This window comes from Rhipicephalus sanguineus, chromosome 10 (assembly GCF_013339695.2).
Source record: "Rhipicephalus sanguineus isolate Rsan-2018 chromosome 10, BIME_Rsan_1.4, whole genome shotgun sequence".
In the NCBI taxonomy this organism is placed as follows: Eukaryota; Metazoa; Arthropoda; class Arachnida; order Ixodida; family Ixodidae; genus Rhipicephalus; species Rhipicephalus sanguineus.
The window spans coordinates 50,331,454-50,349,202 of record NC_051185.1 but is presented as its reverse complement, the minus strand read 5'-3'; the positions used below and the strand labels follow the sequence as shown (position 1 = coordinate 50,349,202).

At 42.0% G+C, this 17,749-nt stretch overlaps 1 protein-coding gene across 3 annotated transcripts in view; it reads left to right on the top strand.

Moving 5' to 3' along the window:
- Positions 1–17,749, top strand: part of LOC119371845 (protocadherin-like wing polarity protein stan) — a 54,734-nt gene that overhangs the window by 17,810 nt on the left and 19,175 nt on the right. For all 3 annotated transcript variants that reach the window (XM_037642309.2, XM_037642308.2, XM_037642307.2), the window contains exons 8-21: positions 170–374; positions 1,213–1,322; positions 2,117–2,281; positions 3,618–3,772; positions 5,016–5,182; positions 6,698–6,844; positions 8,164–8,265; positions 9,184–9,346; positions 9,986–10,248; positions 12,020–12,203; positions 13,001–13,102; positions 14,310–14,813; positions 15,473–15,652; positions 16,785–16,884. In XM_037642309.2, coding sequence (XP_037498237.1) covers positions 170–374; positions 1,213–1,322; positions 2,117–2,281; positions 3,618–3,772; positions 5,016–5,182; positions 6,698–6,844; positions 8,164–8,265; positions 9,184–9,346; positions 9,986–10,248; positions 12,020–12,203; positions 13,001–13,102; positions 14,310–14,813; positions 15,473–15,652; positions 16,785–16,884 — 2,547 coding nt within the window. The remainder of the gene's footprint in view (positions 1–169; positions 375–1,212; positions 1,323–2,116; positions 2,282–3,617; positions 3,773–5,015; positions 5,183–6,697; positions 6,845–8,163; positions 8,266–9,183; positions 9,347–9,985; positions 10,249–12,019; positions 12,204–13,000; positions 13,103–14,309; positions 14,814–15,472; positions 15,653–16,784; positions 16,885–17,749) is intronic.

Here is a 17,749-nt window from a genome sequence, read left to right as displayed (position 1 = left end):
GTCCTGTCATAGATACAGTGTTGTGTATGCATGTTTATAACGAATTTTCGAATATAACGAAGGTATTTTCGTGTCAGATGTGATGTTGTTATAATGAGGTCATCGTGTAATTCCACTCATATGGCAACCTACCTATTTCTTTTATTCTTTTGGCTTACTTGCTATTCAGCTTTTCCACACAAAAACGAAATGGACTGCTACTCTACAATGGACGCTACAACGACATGCACGACTTCGTCGCCTTGGAGGTCGTGCAGGGCAGTGTAGTGTTCTCCTTCTCAACGGGAGTCAACATGAGTCAGGTGTCGGTCGCAGTGCCCACTGAGGTCAGCAATGGACAGTGGCACCAGGTTGAAGTCAGCTACTACAACCGAGTAAGTTTTCCTATGTTGTGTCTTTTTTTTTTTCCTTTATCAGCTTCATCATATTTTGTCGCATATGAAGACATTTCGTATGCACAATTACAGGTGCACTCTGAAACCTTAAAATCACTGCATAAGTTATTGCTACCCACAATGCGTTTGTCATTAATATATCTTACTGTGCACGCATATTTTCGCAGTGCAAACTTGTGCTGAAACTTTTTTTTATGTTAAGTACAAAGTGTGCAGGTTATGAAAATATTGCCTTCCCTCAATTGCAGCTTCATGATAATGAGTGCATTTCCGAGCATAGCACTTTCCTTGAAAGGCGTTGGTGAAAGGGGCAATGGCAAAACATACAGAGCAAGATTGTTTCTGGAGCTTTGCTTTACACCTTTAGTTGTGCTGGGCTCTTCTTATAAAGACTGAAACATTGTTGTGTGAGGCTATTTTCAATGAATACATGCACAGTTCCTTTAATTCTTTTATCTAAGGTAGTATGTTGTTCGTGTTGGAGCCGTATGCAGTGGTGAATTCAACACATGATAATGAGGTACCTACCTAACTGTACTGTAGAGAGAGGATAAGATTTGAGAGCCTCACAGTTTTCAAAGTGATTTGATGGTTTCAATTAAAGCTAAAAAAGACATCCTACAAACACTTGGACTTGACTTCTAAAAGCACATGGACAGTAATGAATATGAAGTGTCTTCTCTTTTTTCTTGTTTTGTGCTGTGTTTGTACCAAATAGTGTTGCCGAATTGTCGGTTTTGATTGATGGACTAAGGTTGCCCTTTTTAACGCTTTTCTGAAGCCTTTGATTTTTTTATAATTTTTTTTCATATTGCAGACTGTGACATTATCAGTGGACGGCTGCGACTCTGTGCTGGCCACTCGTTTTCAAAACCGCCTGGGCAACTACAATTGTGCCAACAGTACAACGCACTATCTAGAAGACAGGTAACATCAATAATCACTTATGTTATGCGTACTACTGTCTCATGCGATTCATAAAGTACAACATAATTGTGCCAAAAGCAGTTAGGTGTATATGGATTAATTTGGTGAAATACGTGCTGAAGGATGTAGCATTGCAATAAGGTGGTGGCTTAAGCTAGTTGGTGAAACATTATGTCAGGCAAGAAAAATTTCTTTAGCGCACAGAATGTTGAAGGAAACTAAACGTGATGTGATTATCTGCTCCATCCTGTTGCCTTCGTTTCCTTCGACTCTTTGCGGACTTAAAAAAAGTCTGTTTTTTTTTTTCTGAAGCAGTAAGGAATTTGCAAATAACCTTGGTAGCTTTTTTTTTCTTCACCTTTACCATTGGTAGTAACAAGTTGGGAGATAACTGCAAGTTTACATGCACGTTTCAGAAAGATACCTACATATAAATATGTTTTTCTGCTTGGAATAAATAGGTTGTTAGTTTGGTGCGCATACTGCCCCCTTCATTCGCAGTCTTTGTGTTTTTAGTATGTTTACGTATTTACGCGTTTTCAAAAAAATGGCTAGATTATATGCTAGTGCTTTAGAGTCACATTACATCACGAGCATTTTGGTGAAAGTTAATGCAGGAGAACTGATTACAAAGAAAATTCTGGTAAACTTCCACTTTTTAAGAGTGGAAGATGGCCTTTCAATTACAATCAATCTGTTTTATTTACCCAGCAAGTTTTATTAAGTACTGTTTTATTGATTCGATTGCCAGAGGAGCAGTGTTTGACAGCCCCTCCTTTTCTTGCATTCTGCAGGTGTGCTGACGTGATGCAGACTTGCTATCGCTTCCTGGATCTTACTGGCCCGTTGCAGATAGGTGGCCTGCCAGATCTGCCCACGCATTTTCCTGTTTCTCAAATGCACTTTGTGGGCTGCATTCGCGACCTCTACGTCGACCATCAACTCGTCGACCTCAATAAGTGAGCGTTGTTTACTAATATTTTACGAGGCTGAAGCCTACCTTGGATACTTACCTAAGTACAGCCGGTATTAAAAGTTTGCCAATGACAGGTTGTGTGAGAACGTTGAACTTTTTAGTGGTCTGTGAATGTCACCAGTAAAACAGAATACGGTAGGCTCTCAGTAAGCGGAGATCTCTTAAATGGAATTGCTGTTTAAACGGAACAGCGCCTCTAATATGATTGGTTTTGTGCTTGAATTCTGCACCCCTGCTCATCTCTCAATAAATGGCACTCCTGTTAAACGGAACTTCTTGGAACATATTAAACGGAACATGTTAAACGGAACATATTTTTCTGGTCCCTTCAGGTTTCGTTTAATGAGAGTGTTCTGTACTTTACTGTTACACTCGAACCAAGGTGTGTAGCATTATTCCTTATATTGAGTTGGGACTTCCTCTTGGAAATCTCAAGCAAATGTAAAGCGCACCATAATCCTGCATTTGCTTTGGTTAGCTTCACCACAACACAGCAATGTAATGTGGGGAAGAGTACTAATAGCGGAGATAAATGATCGTCTTGCAGCGGAGCATACTTACCTACAGTCGTTCGTTATTGAAAAGAGGACCCCGCCACTTTCAGAATGTAAAAGGCTTCCCGGTCTGATAACTCTGTTCCACGAGAATGCATGCATGAAAAACGAGTAATAAATAAACGTTTGTGCATTAAATCTGATGTTAGAGCAATATCAGTAAGTTGCTACTCACCACAATCTCGTGAGACTGTTGAGACGTTTAGTTTTATAAATAAGTTTCAGGTAAACACAGTTATTTATTTCAAATTTTTTATATATTGAACTCTTTCGCTATTTCCTTCGAGTTCAGTACTATATCCGTGTTCGACTGGAATACATGGTACGTTACATACCAGTACTTTTAGTAAATTGTTAGTACTTTATGCCACAGTAGTACATCTGCATAATTCAGCCATATCATATTTATATCACGATCTCTATAATTGAAAGCTATAGCACTGAAAATTTAATTGATTAGCTTTCTGTGACACATCTGGGAATTATAGTTGTACTTAAAAGTGGAAGGGGTACTTGTTATTCCAGGCGAACTTTAATTTAAAGCTCTTCTGACGTACACACATTTCACAACACAAGTCCTCAAGTTCTTACTTAACAGTTACGTGCATATCTGTAACTTTGTAAACAAGCTCAGTTAATCAACCATTTTGCATCGTTCTTACTGTTAACATGGTCATTTAGTACACGCTGCCAATATATATTGCAACTTATGCTCACGGAACTGAAGCTTCTGTGGTCTTCCGCACCTTGTACAACGTGCTGCAGGTTTGTCGCCAACAACTCGACAACAGCTGGGTGCCACGAGAAGCGCGGTTTCTGCCACACCAGGCCATGCCAGAACGGCGGCACGTGCTCGGAGGGTTGGAACACCTTTGTTTGCAGCTGCCCGCTTGGATTTGGTGGACGAGACTGCAGCGAAGGTAGATGCTGTGTTGTACATGGTCTCGACTGTTGCCTGATGCAGACAAAGCACCTTGTTACGTAGATGTTGACACTTTATCAAAGACTCCTTTGAACTTATATACATGCTGTCTGCATTACACTTCTTGTATAGAACAGAGACCACCTACTTGATATTGCATTTAGGCCTGGGCGAATATTCGAGCGCTTCAAATATTTGAACGGCCATTACAGTGTTCGAATTTGCTTCAAAGTTAATTTATAATTTTCAAAATTTCAGTGTACTTGAAACAAACAAATAGGCATAATTCACCGCATGTAACCCCTTGTAAAGGTAGTTTCGCTGCGGCACAGGGCCGCTATGCTGCGAAATTACTTGTTCAGGAGAAATTCACACTGGCACAAAGACGCACTGCAAAGTTAAATGTATGTAGTACTTGCACCCTGATCATATTTTTTTTTAATGTTTAAAAGCACGTCATATGGGCTATATGCACTAAGTATACCAAGTTTTGAAGCATAATGTATTTGACCGTTTATAACTTGCATCCGACTACTATTCAAATACTCCTGCTATTTGAATTTGCTTCCTCTTCACTACGAACCGAAAAAATGATATTCACACAAGCCCAGCGCCAAGTTTTAAAGATATTGTGCAAGTTAGTTCGGTCATTATCAAAATGCTCATTTTTCCTTGGTATGTGATGTATAGTATTTGAGCTGTTCGATTAAAAACTATTTGACCAAATTGCTATTTGCTTTGAATTCACTTTGAACTTCAAAATTGACCATTCATTCACCCCTATTTGCATTCCGTAGGGTACAGTGCAAACAGGGCGTGCAAGATGACATGTCATTGCCTTCTTGCACTATACTTAGCACAATGTACACTGATTGCTTTCATGTGACACTCCAACAAACCCATACAAAGAAAAAACTATATAATAATTGCATTTTCTCACGTATAACTCACACAAAGTATCCAGAAAGTTTGGAGCTAGGGTTGGGGTGCAGGTTAGATGCGAGTTGTGATGCACAGGTTGTATTCACAGCATTGCTTTATGGTAATGCAAGGAAGTTGGCTTCACGGCAATGCACTAAAATCTTTATTTTTGTTTACATTTATTATTCTGTGGCTTGCAGTTATGCAGGGGCGAGTTATAACAAGAGATAATACAATACAGAAAGACAACGCAATGTTTTGTGTGCCCTTCCTTCGTATTGTGTGAAACAGTGCATACGAAACAAGCACCTCATTTCCAGGTGTGGAACCCGTGCGTCGATTCGACGGTGACGGCTTCCTGGTTTTCAATCCGCTGCTGCGCCCCATCCAGTTTCCCTGGTCTCTGGGGCTCACCTTCCGCACCAGAGCCACCACAGGTCTCCTCATCCACGTCCACGTGGGACAGAGCTCAGAGATGTCCCTACACGTAAGCTAACGACACCTCTTTCAGCTCGTTTGAGGCCTCTGCCGCCTCTTCCACAGAATGCCTTGCAGAACCTTAGGCCCCTGGCTTTTTCAGAGGGACGTTCAGTTATGCCACTGTCTGTTGGAACATTACAACGTTCAACTGTTGCAATCTTTAAAGGGGGCCATGACATGGTCACACAAGAATTTGCGGTTTCCAGCGAAAAATAGAAGCAAATGGTCTGTGTATTGTGCCTATACATATATGAAAAATAGAAAGTAAAAGAATATTTCATTGCAAAATATGCCATGGAAGTCACCAGCTATAAACCCCGCCTGCTGCCGGTGACGCTATTTTGCCATGGCATGTATGACGTCATGTGCTGCGTGGAGCCGAGCCGTCATCTTCTATCAACGTTTCAGCCAATGCAAATAGTTCTATTTCAATGCCAAGCTGAACAAATTTGAAATAGCTTGATTGCATGCACAGCTGAGCTCGGAGGAAAATTGTTCTTCGTAATGCAGAAGCTCGCACAGCAAGCAGCTTGTTGCATCACGGCTCACAAGTGCACCAGTGCTGCCCGACTCTCAGGCCGCTAATTTGTTGATAAAAATATTCAATTATAAATTAGGTGCTCGAACAAATCCGCTGAAATTTCGCCGGCTTGTTTGTGAATGCACAAGGGCTAACCCACATAACACCGATTATGATAAAAAATTGAATGTCATGGCCCCTTTAAGTGCTGCACTTTTTTTTTGGTTACCTACCTTTTCCATTCTGTTTGCACTACTTATGGCTTATATACACTCATATTAACATGATATACACTTATATACACTCATGTTAACATGACATACACTTATATGCACTTATATTAGCATGATATACACTTATATACACTCATATGTTAGCTACACAGCTGAGGTTGAGATCACAAGATCTATTACAACCATGGCAGATATATACTTAGATTTGGGCATAGCACAAAACTCGTGCACATCGCTTCGGTCTAACTTTAAAGAAACACGGATGGTCGAAAATCATCTGGAGTCCCCCCACTATGGCACATCTCAAAATCAGCTCACAGAATCAACACACCTAAAAAAAGCGAAAAAACTAATATAATTCTTTAAGCGGTAGTTTTTGGGTCATATTCACAGCATGAATATGAAAATACATACATTTATGTTACAATCTTCATAAGCCAACTGCTACATAATTTTCCTTTAGCCATATCAGCATTCAGAGAGCAAAAGGGAAGGGTTCAGGAGGAAAATTCTCAGCTGGCGCAAAATGTCGCACAGGAACATGGCACCTTCTCTCCATCCTTTTGCTAACACGACATAACACTTCTCTTTTTTTTTTTCGAATAAACAAACACTACATTCTTCCATTGGTGGTTGAAGACCTTGATCAACAGAACACATGAGAGATGATAGGAAGCAACCAGCACCAAGGAAAAGACAGTGTATATGTTGATGCTTCTTAACTTCCTGCGACTTTGACACTGTCCTTCGCTCAATGCATTCGTTGCAGGTTGAAGGTGGCCACCTGAAGTACACGATAGATGGCGAGAGCCTCTCTCTGGAGGACATTCGAGTCAACGACGGCAAGTGGCACAACGTGGCGGTCAAATGGATGGTTGGCGACGTGTGGCTCAGCCTGGACTACGGCCAGTACGAGGTACGTCGAAGGATAAGATGCTTATTAACAAAGTTCATATGGACCAAAGTGAAAATGCCTTGTTTGTCCATGGTAGGCTTGTGCAAATAACATTGTTTCGGCTTGAAGTGAAGTCGAAGTGAATGGTAGTTAGTTTAGAACAATTTCGAAGTGGATTTGAGTAGTAGCAGGATTTGAATACATAGTAGTAAAGTGCAAGTTATATCATCATACCTTATAGGTGAGGTAGTGCACTTTTGACGAGAAAAAGGGGACAAGAAAGACACGGCACTCGCTACACTTGCAACTAATTTTATTTCAGAAACAATATTTTATATATATATGTGCACCTGCACACCCGCGAGCTTTAAATAAGTGGTAAAATACGTTATGCTTAAAAATTTGCTATACTTAACCCCTATAAGTCCATATAACAGGCTTTTAAACTTTAACATTAAAAGAGAATTAATCAGGATGCAGGTATAATATGCACAGTTAACCTCGAGGTGTGGCTTCGTGGCAGTGTGAATTTATTTTTTTAATAGATGGCTTCATGGCATAGCAGTCCTACATTGCAGTGAAATCACCATCGTAAAATGCATCTATTTGTTCGTTTCAAAGACTTGTAATTTCGGAAACTTCAAGTTCTTGTCGAAGTGAATTCAAATACTGTAATACGCATTTGTAATATGGTCAACTTTTTCTGTACCAAAGTGCTCAGGGCCTTCAAAATAATGTGCTGTACAAATCACTTCTTTGTAAAGATCGGGCACCGTAACGCTTGCAAGATAGCCAGAATGTAAGTAATCCTTTGTCATGCAGATAGTTTCGTTTTAGAGGCGTTCAACTGTTGCACAGTCCATGTCTCACGTGGACACGAGGCAACAGCTTTGAGCGGTTTTTATTTCACACCATTTTGAGTAGCTCTTAAAGGCATGCTGTGGATATTGAATGCTTCTGAGCACCTTTTGGTGCATGCATGAAATAAATCTTTTTCTGAAAACTGGCGTTTGCTTTCCACATAAGGAAAACACACATTCTGGAATTTTCAAATTGTGAGCAAATGTTGTTGTTCAGCCTTCACATGCTCCATACTTTTCATATTTTTACAAGCACGAAGTTCAGATGTTTCGCGTAGTTGGGACATTCTACTTCATAGAGGACTGCGGTAACTTGGCCAGAACCTTAAGAGTGCTGCCTGCATGTACTTAATACTTCATGCATAAAAGCCAAAGTTTAACTATCTCGTGTTACTGTTAATACAAGGAAGATGCTGCACATAGCTCACCAAGTAGTTTACACAGGCAGTTTACACAGAAATTCTTACTTTCACGGCACAGGTATCCAAGGAGTTTGCTGCTGCAATACAAGGCTTGTATGTTGGCAAGGTGTCGCTTGGGGGGCTCGAAGAAGGTGGTGCCAACTTCTACGGCTGCATTCAGGTGACTGCAACGAAGCTCTTTCATTTGCAAATGAATGCAGTGAACATTGGCCGAGATCAGACATTTCTTGCTAGAAGTTTTTTCCTCATTTAGTGCTGTTCATTTAATGTATTTCATTTCCTGAGCATTTCTATCCCTATCTTTTTTCTTAAACTGGTTTGTAGCTTGAAACATGAGCAGAGCTTCAAGCCATGCAAGACATTTTACATCTTGGATGTAATTTGTGACTAAATTTAATTGCATTTTATTGTGTCCTGTTGTGTGATATGTCTGTATTTCATGCACTTTATGTTCACTAACGTAGCTTAAGCTTTGCATTTACAGATCATATACTTTTTCTAAGCATGCGAGGTGATTGAAGACTAGATCGAATCGTGAACATTTCGTGCTGTTACTCGAAAGCAAATAATAATAAAAGTGATTAAGTATAATGGTTTTCCATTTCTGAATGATATGCTTTCTGTATTGAAGCTTCAAGTAAAACCTAATTAAAGTTTTACACTTTATTCATATTGCTTATGCGGTGCTAGTTCTGCTAGATATGATTATATTAATAATTAGAATGAGAATGTGTACTGTGTACCATACTTTACAACTTTACATCAAAGTAATGTAAACCACCCGATCACACAAAAAGTAGCGTGACCAAGTGATAACGTTATGATGATGTCATCACTTCGTCATGATGTCACCGTGTGTCACGACATCATTGCATGATGTCATGTCGTAGTGTCACGTGGTATGGACATCTAATTTAGTATGGACGTTGATATATTCATCACAGCCAGATGTGCTGAGCTTGCATTCAGTGCAAGCAAGCACACTGAGATGCCTCTGTAACCTGTTCAACTACGTCAAGTGGAGGACTTTAGGATGTTGCTTTCAATAGTAACGGGACTGATGTGTCGAACAACGCAGGACGTACGCATTGGAACAAGCAAGGAAGCATGGCTGCGTCCCGTGATGGAGCAAAATGTCCGTGACGGCTGTCACGTACCTGATCCGTGCCTCTCGAGCCCTTGCCCTCAGCACAGCACGTGTGTCGACACTTGGGAGGAGTTTGAGTGCCGCTGTGACGCAGGTGACCTCATCTTTACTACAATATTGCATCGCTGCAACTGCTGTTCACCTTCTGTCACAGTAATAACGTTCATAAACTCCTGACTTGCTTGGAATTCTGTTCAGAGTGAGCAGTTCTGTAGGTTACATCCATTGCATAACATCTTTGCCACATATTAATTAGCAAGTGTATGTAGTGCCTACTCTAGTATAACTTTCGGTATTGACAAGCAGCATACTTTGGCACTTGTTTTAGGCATCACGTACAATGGACCCGAACCATTGCACAGTTTGGTTTCCACGATTATGTGTGATGTATATAACTTCCGATGCATATGTAGAGCAACATCAAAGGTTTGATGAATACAGAGAGCTTATCTATTTGACCTATAACTAGTCGAGTTATGTGTTGCATGATCAAATAGTCTCTTGACAACCCTGCTGTATTAAACACTGATGTTAAACAAAATGAAACCAAGAAAACAAAAGAGGAATTTTTCCAGACGCAGGCCTGTTTAGTTGTGCAGACCTGCGTCTGGACAACTAAACTTTTTTTACTTGCAGTGCACTCCTTCACATATGTGTTACCATCTTCAAACTTCTCAGAATAGTTTGATTAGTCGAACCAACTTTTTTTTTTTTTTTTTTCAAACCACTGCAGGTTACGTCGGCGAGCAGTGCACGGCGTCGTGCAGCCTCGACCCCTGTGAAGCAGATGCCAAGTGCCTCGTGTCCGAGAAGGATCCCGGCGGCTTCCGCTGCCAGTGCGGTGAAAACCGCTGGGGTCGCTACTGCGAGGAGGCCAGCACGCAGCCGTGCCCTTTCAACTGGTGGGGCTACCCGGTGTGCGGCCCCTGCCACTGCCCCGTCGACCGCGGCTACCACGCTGACTGCAACAAGACCACGGGCGAATGCTACTGCGAGGTGAGCTGGCGCTGATAGGACACATGGGGGAAATTTCCTGGCAGGTACCCGGTGACACCAACAATTGCCACCAGGTGTCTCACTTGGTGACACTTGGTGATGCTTGGAAGGTGACACCTCCTGCCTCATGACACCAACAAGTGTCACCAGTTGTCCCACTTGGTGATGCCTGGTGATGCTTGGGAAGTCACCAGTTGTCCCACTTGAGTACATCTGGTGATGCCTGGGAGGTGACACCAACAAGTGTCACTAGTTGTCTCACTTGGTGACACTTGGGTGGTGACACCTGGTGACATTTCTTGAAAACATTTTCGTCAGCTAGGAAGCTTTCTTCTTGAGAAATTCATTGGATTTCCTTGTAGTCTTTCCTTGTGGATGACAGTTTTTTTCTTTCATAAACCTCCCTGCACCCTGCAGGCTTCCACAGACCCGATTTGCCAGACATCGTAACGGTATATTGATCGGTGTCATCCGCCATTCAACCTTCAGGAACAGTACATACAAAAGACAGTATTACCTGTCGTTAATCAAAAACAGGGAAGTAAATGTGTTACGTTCTAGGGTTTCTTTTGTTTATCCTCATGACTCCAGTGTAGGGGGCTGCACTCTTTACCAACCTCAACTGGTATGAGACACTCATTATTCCGACCGCCAGAGGACATGGAGAAGTGTTATTTAACACAGGAGCTCTTTAGGCAGAGATCTCTAGGTTGGGCCTTTGACCTGCATTGGGCCAAGTTAGGTCTTCAAAAAGAAGCATGGTGATCCAAAAGTTAAAATAAATTAATACGTAACAAGTGTGATCTCCCTCATGCTCTTGAAACCAGTCAAGTTAATGTATGCATGAATATTAAGCACCTGTTCTTTTTTTTGCAATAAGGGCCCTCAGCTTCCGGAATGTAACTGGCACTTGTGCTCGTGCATGAGTGCTGATGTTACATTAGGACTGTAAACTGGCCTTTTTAAAGGGCCCTACCATAAAATCTCGAGCAAGTGCCCCTACCGGAGCAAGTGCCTGCTCCCCATTGCCCATTGCCTCACTGCTTCATTCACTGTTTTATTCACTTGACGAGGGCTAATAGCGACAGTGAATGCATGCCTATTCAATAACGCATTTGACTGGAAGCATGCGCGGCTCTTCTGCTGCCATCTTGAATTTTAATCCATGTCCGAGCAAGGGCCCCGCCTCCAAATCTTGTCGGATTATCTTTCATCGTAGGAGGGGTGCTTGCTCGGGATCTTACGGTACTCAATTTTGTATGAATGGGAATAGAGTGTACTTTTGAGTCCTCTTTCTGGTATAGTCTTATGCTGCTCATCTGAAGTCATGTGTCATGACACAATTGTAATAACTGACACTTGCATTTGTATTTCTTTTTCAATGGGACCGTTTCACTGGCTAAAACAGATGAGACACGTTAATGCTTAGTGAAAGCTGAGACTTGTGGTATTGGAACCTTCTTGAATGCTTTCAATTACTCTGACAAAACTTGATGTACAGCATGAATAGTGGTGGAATACGTTATGGAATGTATGTGAGCGCCAGCAGTTATCCTGGAACGTAATGTAGCTCATGTATACCTGGTTGATACATTTGATCTGTAGATTGGATTTTTGTCTATCGAGGAATCTACTCACCGCTATCATTGTACTACAAGTGTTGTTCATTTTGCTAAGTGTTTATTCACCCAAAGAAGTGTTTGTTCTTGAACTTGTGCTTAGTGTTACTGTGTTCTCCACCTTCACAACATCGTCACAATATTTCTCGCAGGAGAACCACTACCAGCCAGAGGACAGTGATGTGTGCTATCCGTGTGACTGCTATGCCAACGGATCCTACAGCAACCGATGCCACCCTGTCACGGGACAGTGTCGATGTCGACCTGGAGTCATCGGCCGTCAGTGTGACGCCTGTTCCAATCGCTTTGCTGAGGTCACACTTCGTGGTTGTGAAGGTTAGCCAGACTCATTTGGTTCGAGTCATACATGTGCAATTTGTTCAGAAGTTATCCAAAATACTCTGGAAGTAACGAGGAAGTTACGTGAAAAGTATATCAGCAACATGACTGTTTGGGCTATTATATTGTTCCTTTATTTGGGCTTCCAAACAGCAATTATAGAATTGATGGACAGAGGAAATGCATTCTTAGCCTAGGAAGTACTTTTTGAAATGCATACTTTCCATTAAAATGCCAAGCAGAACCACAAGTGACAATGTTGACAATGACACGTATTGCCATCAATGCTTTCATATAGCTTCGTTTGTATCTGGGTCAAATTGCATCAAATTCTGTTTCTCAGGATAGATTTCCGGTCAATAGACTGACCATCAAAGGCAAAAAAAACCAACTGAAACAAAGCCTTAGGATGACTAGGCATATTGCAAAGGGGTGTCATTTGTATGACCTCAAAAAATATCAGCAGCATTGATTTTAAGGCAAATTAAAGTTTGTTCTGGTTAAAAGAAAGAAGCTATTGTTGTGAAGCCAAAGCACGGCTTTCATTACCAACCCCTTCACCACTTTGAAGGAAGCATTTCTGCAACAGTCAAATCAATTTGCTATACCATGGCTGAACCTCAGTATAACAAATATGGACATAACAAATAAAATGAATAGTAGCCTTGCCATGAATGGTGTTGTAAATATACGTTTAGAACGGATTTTTGGATATAGCGCAGTTATTTTCATGTTAACCAAGGTTTGACATGGTGACAATAATGATCGCGAGTGACCTATTTTTTTGCTTTCAGTCATCTATGACGGCTGCCCAAGATCGTTTGGTGAAAGGGTGTGGTGGGAACGAGCATTGTTCAATCAGGAGATGTCTCGGAGCTGCCCTAAGGGATCTCAAGGTAAGTGAATGCCAGGCTGGTTTATGTGCCAGTTGACGGCTTCGATCATTCTATCGTTGAATGCGTTGCTGCTTAAGGAAAGCTGGCTAAATAAACGGTACCACTCTGCTAGTGCTATCCTTTGGCATCAAAACTTAGAGGATAACAGAGGAAAATGAAAAGAAGTTAAGGGCTATGTAATTAGCGATAGAACGGAAACAGATTGATGTAATGTTATTAGATAGAAAAATATGAGTACGCGTTCGATTGCACACATGGGTAACTAATTTTCTAGTTGAATTAGTAGCAGTAAATAGTCATTAGTGTAGGAGAAGGGCAGTGGGTGTAAAGAGGGAGAAAGGGTAAGAAAAAGGGAGTTAAGGATTTGCACAGAATAGACGTCAGAGAGAGGATTAGGAAATTTGGAGATACTATACGGTAGACCTTCAATAAACGGAACCTGAAGGACCAGTAAAATATGTTCCATTTAACAGGAGTTTCATTTACTGAGAGATGAACAGTGTTGCAGTATTCAAGTGAGAGACCAATCATATCAGAGGCAGTTGTTCCATTTAAGCAGCAATTCCGTATAAGAGATTTCCGTTTACTGAGAGACTACTCTACAAGATACTATTTGCAGCTGACATAGAACAGTAGTTATTAAATATTGTCCTGTAGTTGTGACAGCGAAGAAGGCTGTAGCAAAACTGGGAAATATGGAGCTCTTTATTTGGGCAAACTTGTGCCCGGAAAATGAAAACTCAAGATACAAGCGATACACGCTGTGCACTGATAGCGGCGAGAACAGTCATCGGCTGTCAAGTAATCTTATCATCGGTGGAACGCATCGTCTTTTATACATCAGTCGTCAAACCTTCCAGCGTTATCACTGGTGGTCGTGTAAGCTTTCAAATAAACGCGACTATTCGCGCCCTGCGCATAATCTTAAGAGAATGATCTCAAGCAAATTGCGAAGCTTTTGAAACACTGCGGTGCGGTCTGTGTCGAGCGTTGCTAACAGTCTTTGTGGGTGAAACCCGAATACATCAAAACAAAGCAGTAAACACGCATGGCACTATCACTGGAAGGGACCACCATTCATAACAGCGCCATTATTTTCATTCGACCTCACTCCAATGAATGAGTTCCCTACCAAATTTTAAACGACCGTTTCACTGAGTGTGTCTATTTTTCTTACACGTCCTGCTCTCTCTACCCGTCTTAACAGGCAAGGCGACTCGCCTCTGCGACCAGGAGAGCGGCTGGCTGGAGCCGGACACGTTCAACTGCATCTCCGACGCGTTCGTGCCGCTTTCCGAGCAGCTCCGCGTCCTGGAACGAGACAAGCTCCCCCTCAACACCTACAGCGCCGTCCGCGTCGCCAAGCAGCTCAGGGCCGCCACCAACGCGACCCACTCGAACCCAGTAGGCCTGTACGGAACCGACGTCCTGCTGGCGTCTCGGCTCCTCCACCACGTGCTGTCCTACGAGAACCACCAGGCGGGGCTCAACCTCACTCACCGGCAGGACCGCAGTTTCATCAAGAATCTGGTGAACGCGGCAAGCATCATCCTGGACACACAGTACGCGGCGCACTGGGAGCGCGTGGCGTCGCTCACGGGACAGGGACCGGCACACTTGCTGAAGATGTTCGAAAAGTACGGCCACACGCTCGCGTCCAGCCGGCAGGACACGTACACGGAGCCGTTTGAGATCTCAACGCCCAACGTTGGTAAGTGCGCAGGCTTAGTGTTTGCCTCATAAGGGTGATCTTCGCAACGTAAAAGCTTCGGCTAGTTGGTGGGTCATTCTTAACTATGCATGCTGCTCAAAGCTATGCATGGACAAAGGCTACACTTGTCCTCCTGTCTCCATTTCTTCGTCCATGGTTAGCACTGCACTGTAGCATTCATAAGGGTGATCTTTCCCAGAGCAGACTCGCATTGCCAGTAGCTTTCAAACCTGCATTCTGCTACTGCAGTCACAGGTTAAATTCATGGCTGTGGTAGCTGCATCCTAGCAGAAGCAGAATGCAAAAACACTGGTGTGCTTAGGTGTACGTCAAGAAAACCTCAGGGGACTGTAACCAATCTGAAATACCTGAACTGTGATATCTCATATCCCATATTTTGCTTTGGGATGTTAGACTTCGTTAAATAAATTCTCTGAGTACCTAGCTTTAAAAACTTTGACAAGGACATTACAGTGCATAAGTGTTGCACATAAATAGCAAACAGTTGTATATTTCCAATCCACATTCTCTGGCTTTAGTGGTTCCTTTTGCAGTTTGCATATTCCGTAAACCTTCAACACCTAGGTTATATCCCCCATGCCGCAGCTTTTTGCCGCAGCGACACTAAATGCTGAAAATGGACTTTGCTTTCTATGCAGTACTTGGAATGGACACCGTATCATCAGCTGAAACAAAGGGTTCCTTCATTGAGCACGGAGCTCCCGACGGCCCGTCAGTCTGGTTACCCAAATACAACAACTATGTTCTGAGAAAGCCTAACCCTGAAATCACCTCCATCTCCCTGTCACTGGCATCTCTTGGCATCACTACAAAATCAGGTGGGTTTGCATCGCCTCCTGTAATGTGCAACTGTTCAGTGACCAACAGCTGCATCGACATCCTGCTGGATTCTCGATCGTTAATCACAGCAGAGATGGAATATGTGCCCATCATGATGGCTTGGTACAGTCAGCGACCGATTTTTCGGACACGCCTAATCATTTGTACACTTTCGTAGCACAACTACAAATGCTGCATGGCCATCATATGAGGACTCTGACATTTTGGATACTGAAACCATTCATGATGATGATGATGATGCATAAACTTTATTTTGGTCCAGAGAAGATGCAGGGGAGACCCTGCGACAAGCGGCTAGTCCAGTCATCGTCCAATTTTTTGGACTTAGGCCGCAATTTCATGCCCAAGATGGCATTAACCAAAGTGTTGATTATGTTTTGGCCTCGGACCAGCACTCTTGCATGCCAATTCGGCAATTTCACTTGTTGGTGCAGCGGTTCATAAATGTCAGCACAGCCACAATGTGGTAGTGTTACGTGGTCAAGCATATGCAATGTATTGCACTGAAGCATACCAAGAATGCAATGGGGTTTTTTTCTCTCTATGCCTTGTAATGTCATGGAGCAAACATTTCAGTAGATTCTTGACAGCATCTGCCAGAACAGTGCAGTTTCGTTGGCATAATATGTTGAGTGACACAGGGAATGATCGCGACACTGTTACGAGAGCACTTGCAAGGATGCATTGTGGTGCAGCGTTCAATATGTTGAAAGTGGTGAATGTTTTTAATTATAGATGCAGTACAGTGCTTTAATTTTGCATGGGATTTTCAAGAAGATGTTACAACTGTTCAATATAGACAATAACTCAATATACCCAGTTTCTATGTACCCGGCCTCAGTGGTAGGCTAATCAATTAGCCAATGCCCCAGTTATATTCTATCCGCAAAGGTTTGGTCTGTTATTAGCACCTATATGTTTCCTATATAATATTGCGAACATATTTAACTCTTGTGATATACTCGGTTTCGGCTGTGTTTGGTGAATGTGCCTGGAGTTTAACATCTTGTGAACACTCTGGCTTGGAGAGATATCTAGCAAACATTGATGCCTTCCATTGGATGAAAACTATGCTCACACATTTAACTTTGGTATGTCACATGTTTTCAGAACCACCTTTGCGTAGCTTCACAAAGAAGGCAGTGGTCATCTACACTGTCTACCCAAACTTGGACGGCCTGTTCCCATCGTCTTTTGATCAAACCATAAGGTGCGTATAACGTCTTATTTATTTTTTTGTTTGGACATGTGTAGATCAACATGCATGCATTTTGTTATGCCAACACCACAACATGCGGTTTAACAAAACTACTCACAAAATGACTTGTGCCACTGTACTACATTTAACTTGCAGTAATTCAGTACTCTGGAAGCCGCATATTTTCGGCTGAATTATTAAAGACTACACTCAACCCTCGATATACCGAACACGGATATAACGAATTATCGGTAATAACGAAGTAAGTGAAGAATAGTGTTGTCATAGATACAGTGTTAGAAATAAACGTTTATAACAAATTTTCGGATATAACGAACCTATTTTCGTGGCAGATGTGACTTCGCTATAATGAGGTTTGAGTGTATACGTAGGTGTCTGGGGTCAAAGAAAATCAAATTAACGATAGAAATGTGACGTAATGTGTGAAGCATATGTAGGTAGGATCTGCACTTTATGTTTTTATTCACAGAACTTGGAATATTAGAAGCATAAATGCTTGAAGGTGATGAAAATTTGCAAAACAAGATTGCAACATGTATAGTCATCAAGGGGCTGGGAATTATTATTGACTGTTATGTCTTCTTCATGCAAAATTTCAAGGAATGAGCTTCATCTTTTGTAAATCCACTTTATCATCGATATTGAATTGATTACTAAAATTTTCATGTTAGCCTTTAAAAAAAACTAAATAATAATTTAAGGGCTGTCACGAGCCTGGAAATTATTACTGAGGGTCCTGTTAATGAAGAGCATTCGAGATACTATATATAGGCTATATTTTTGTTATCCAGCTATATCTCTCCCATTCAGGCGCGAATTATGACGCACTGTCTGCAAATGCGTCCAATTCGCATGG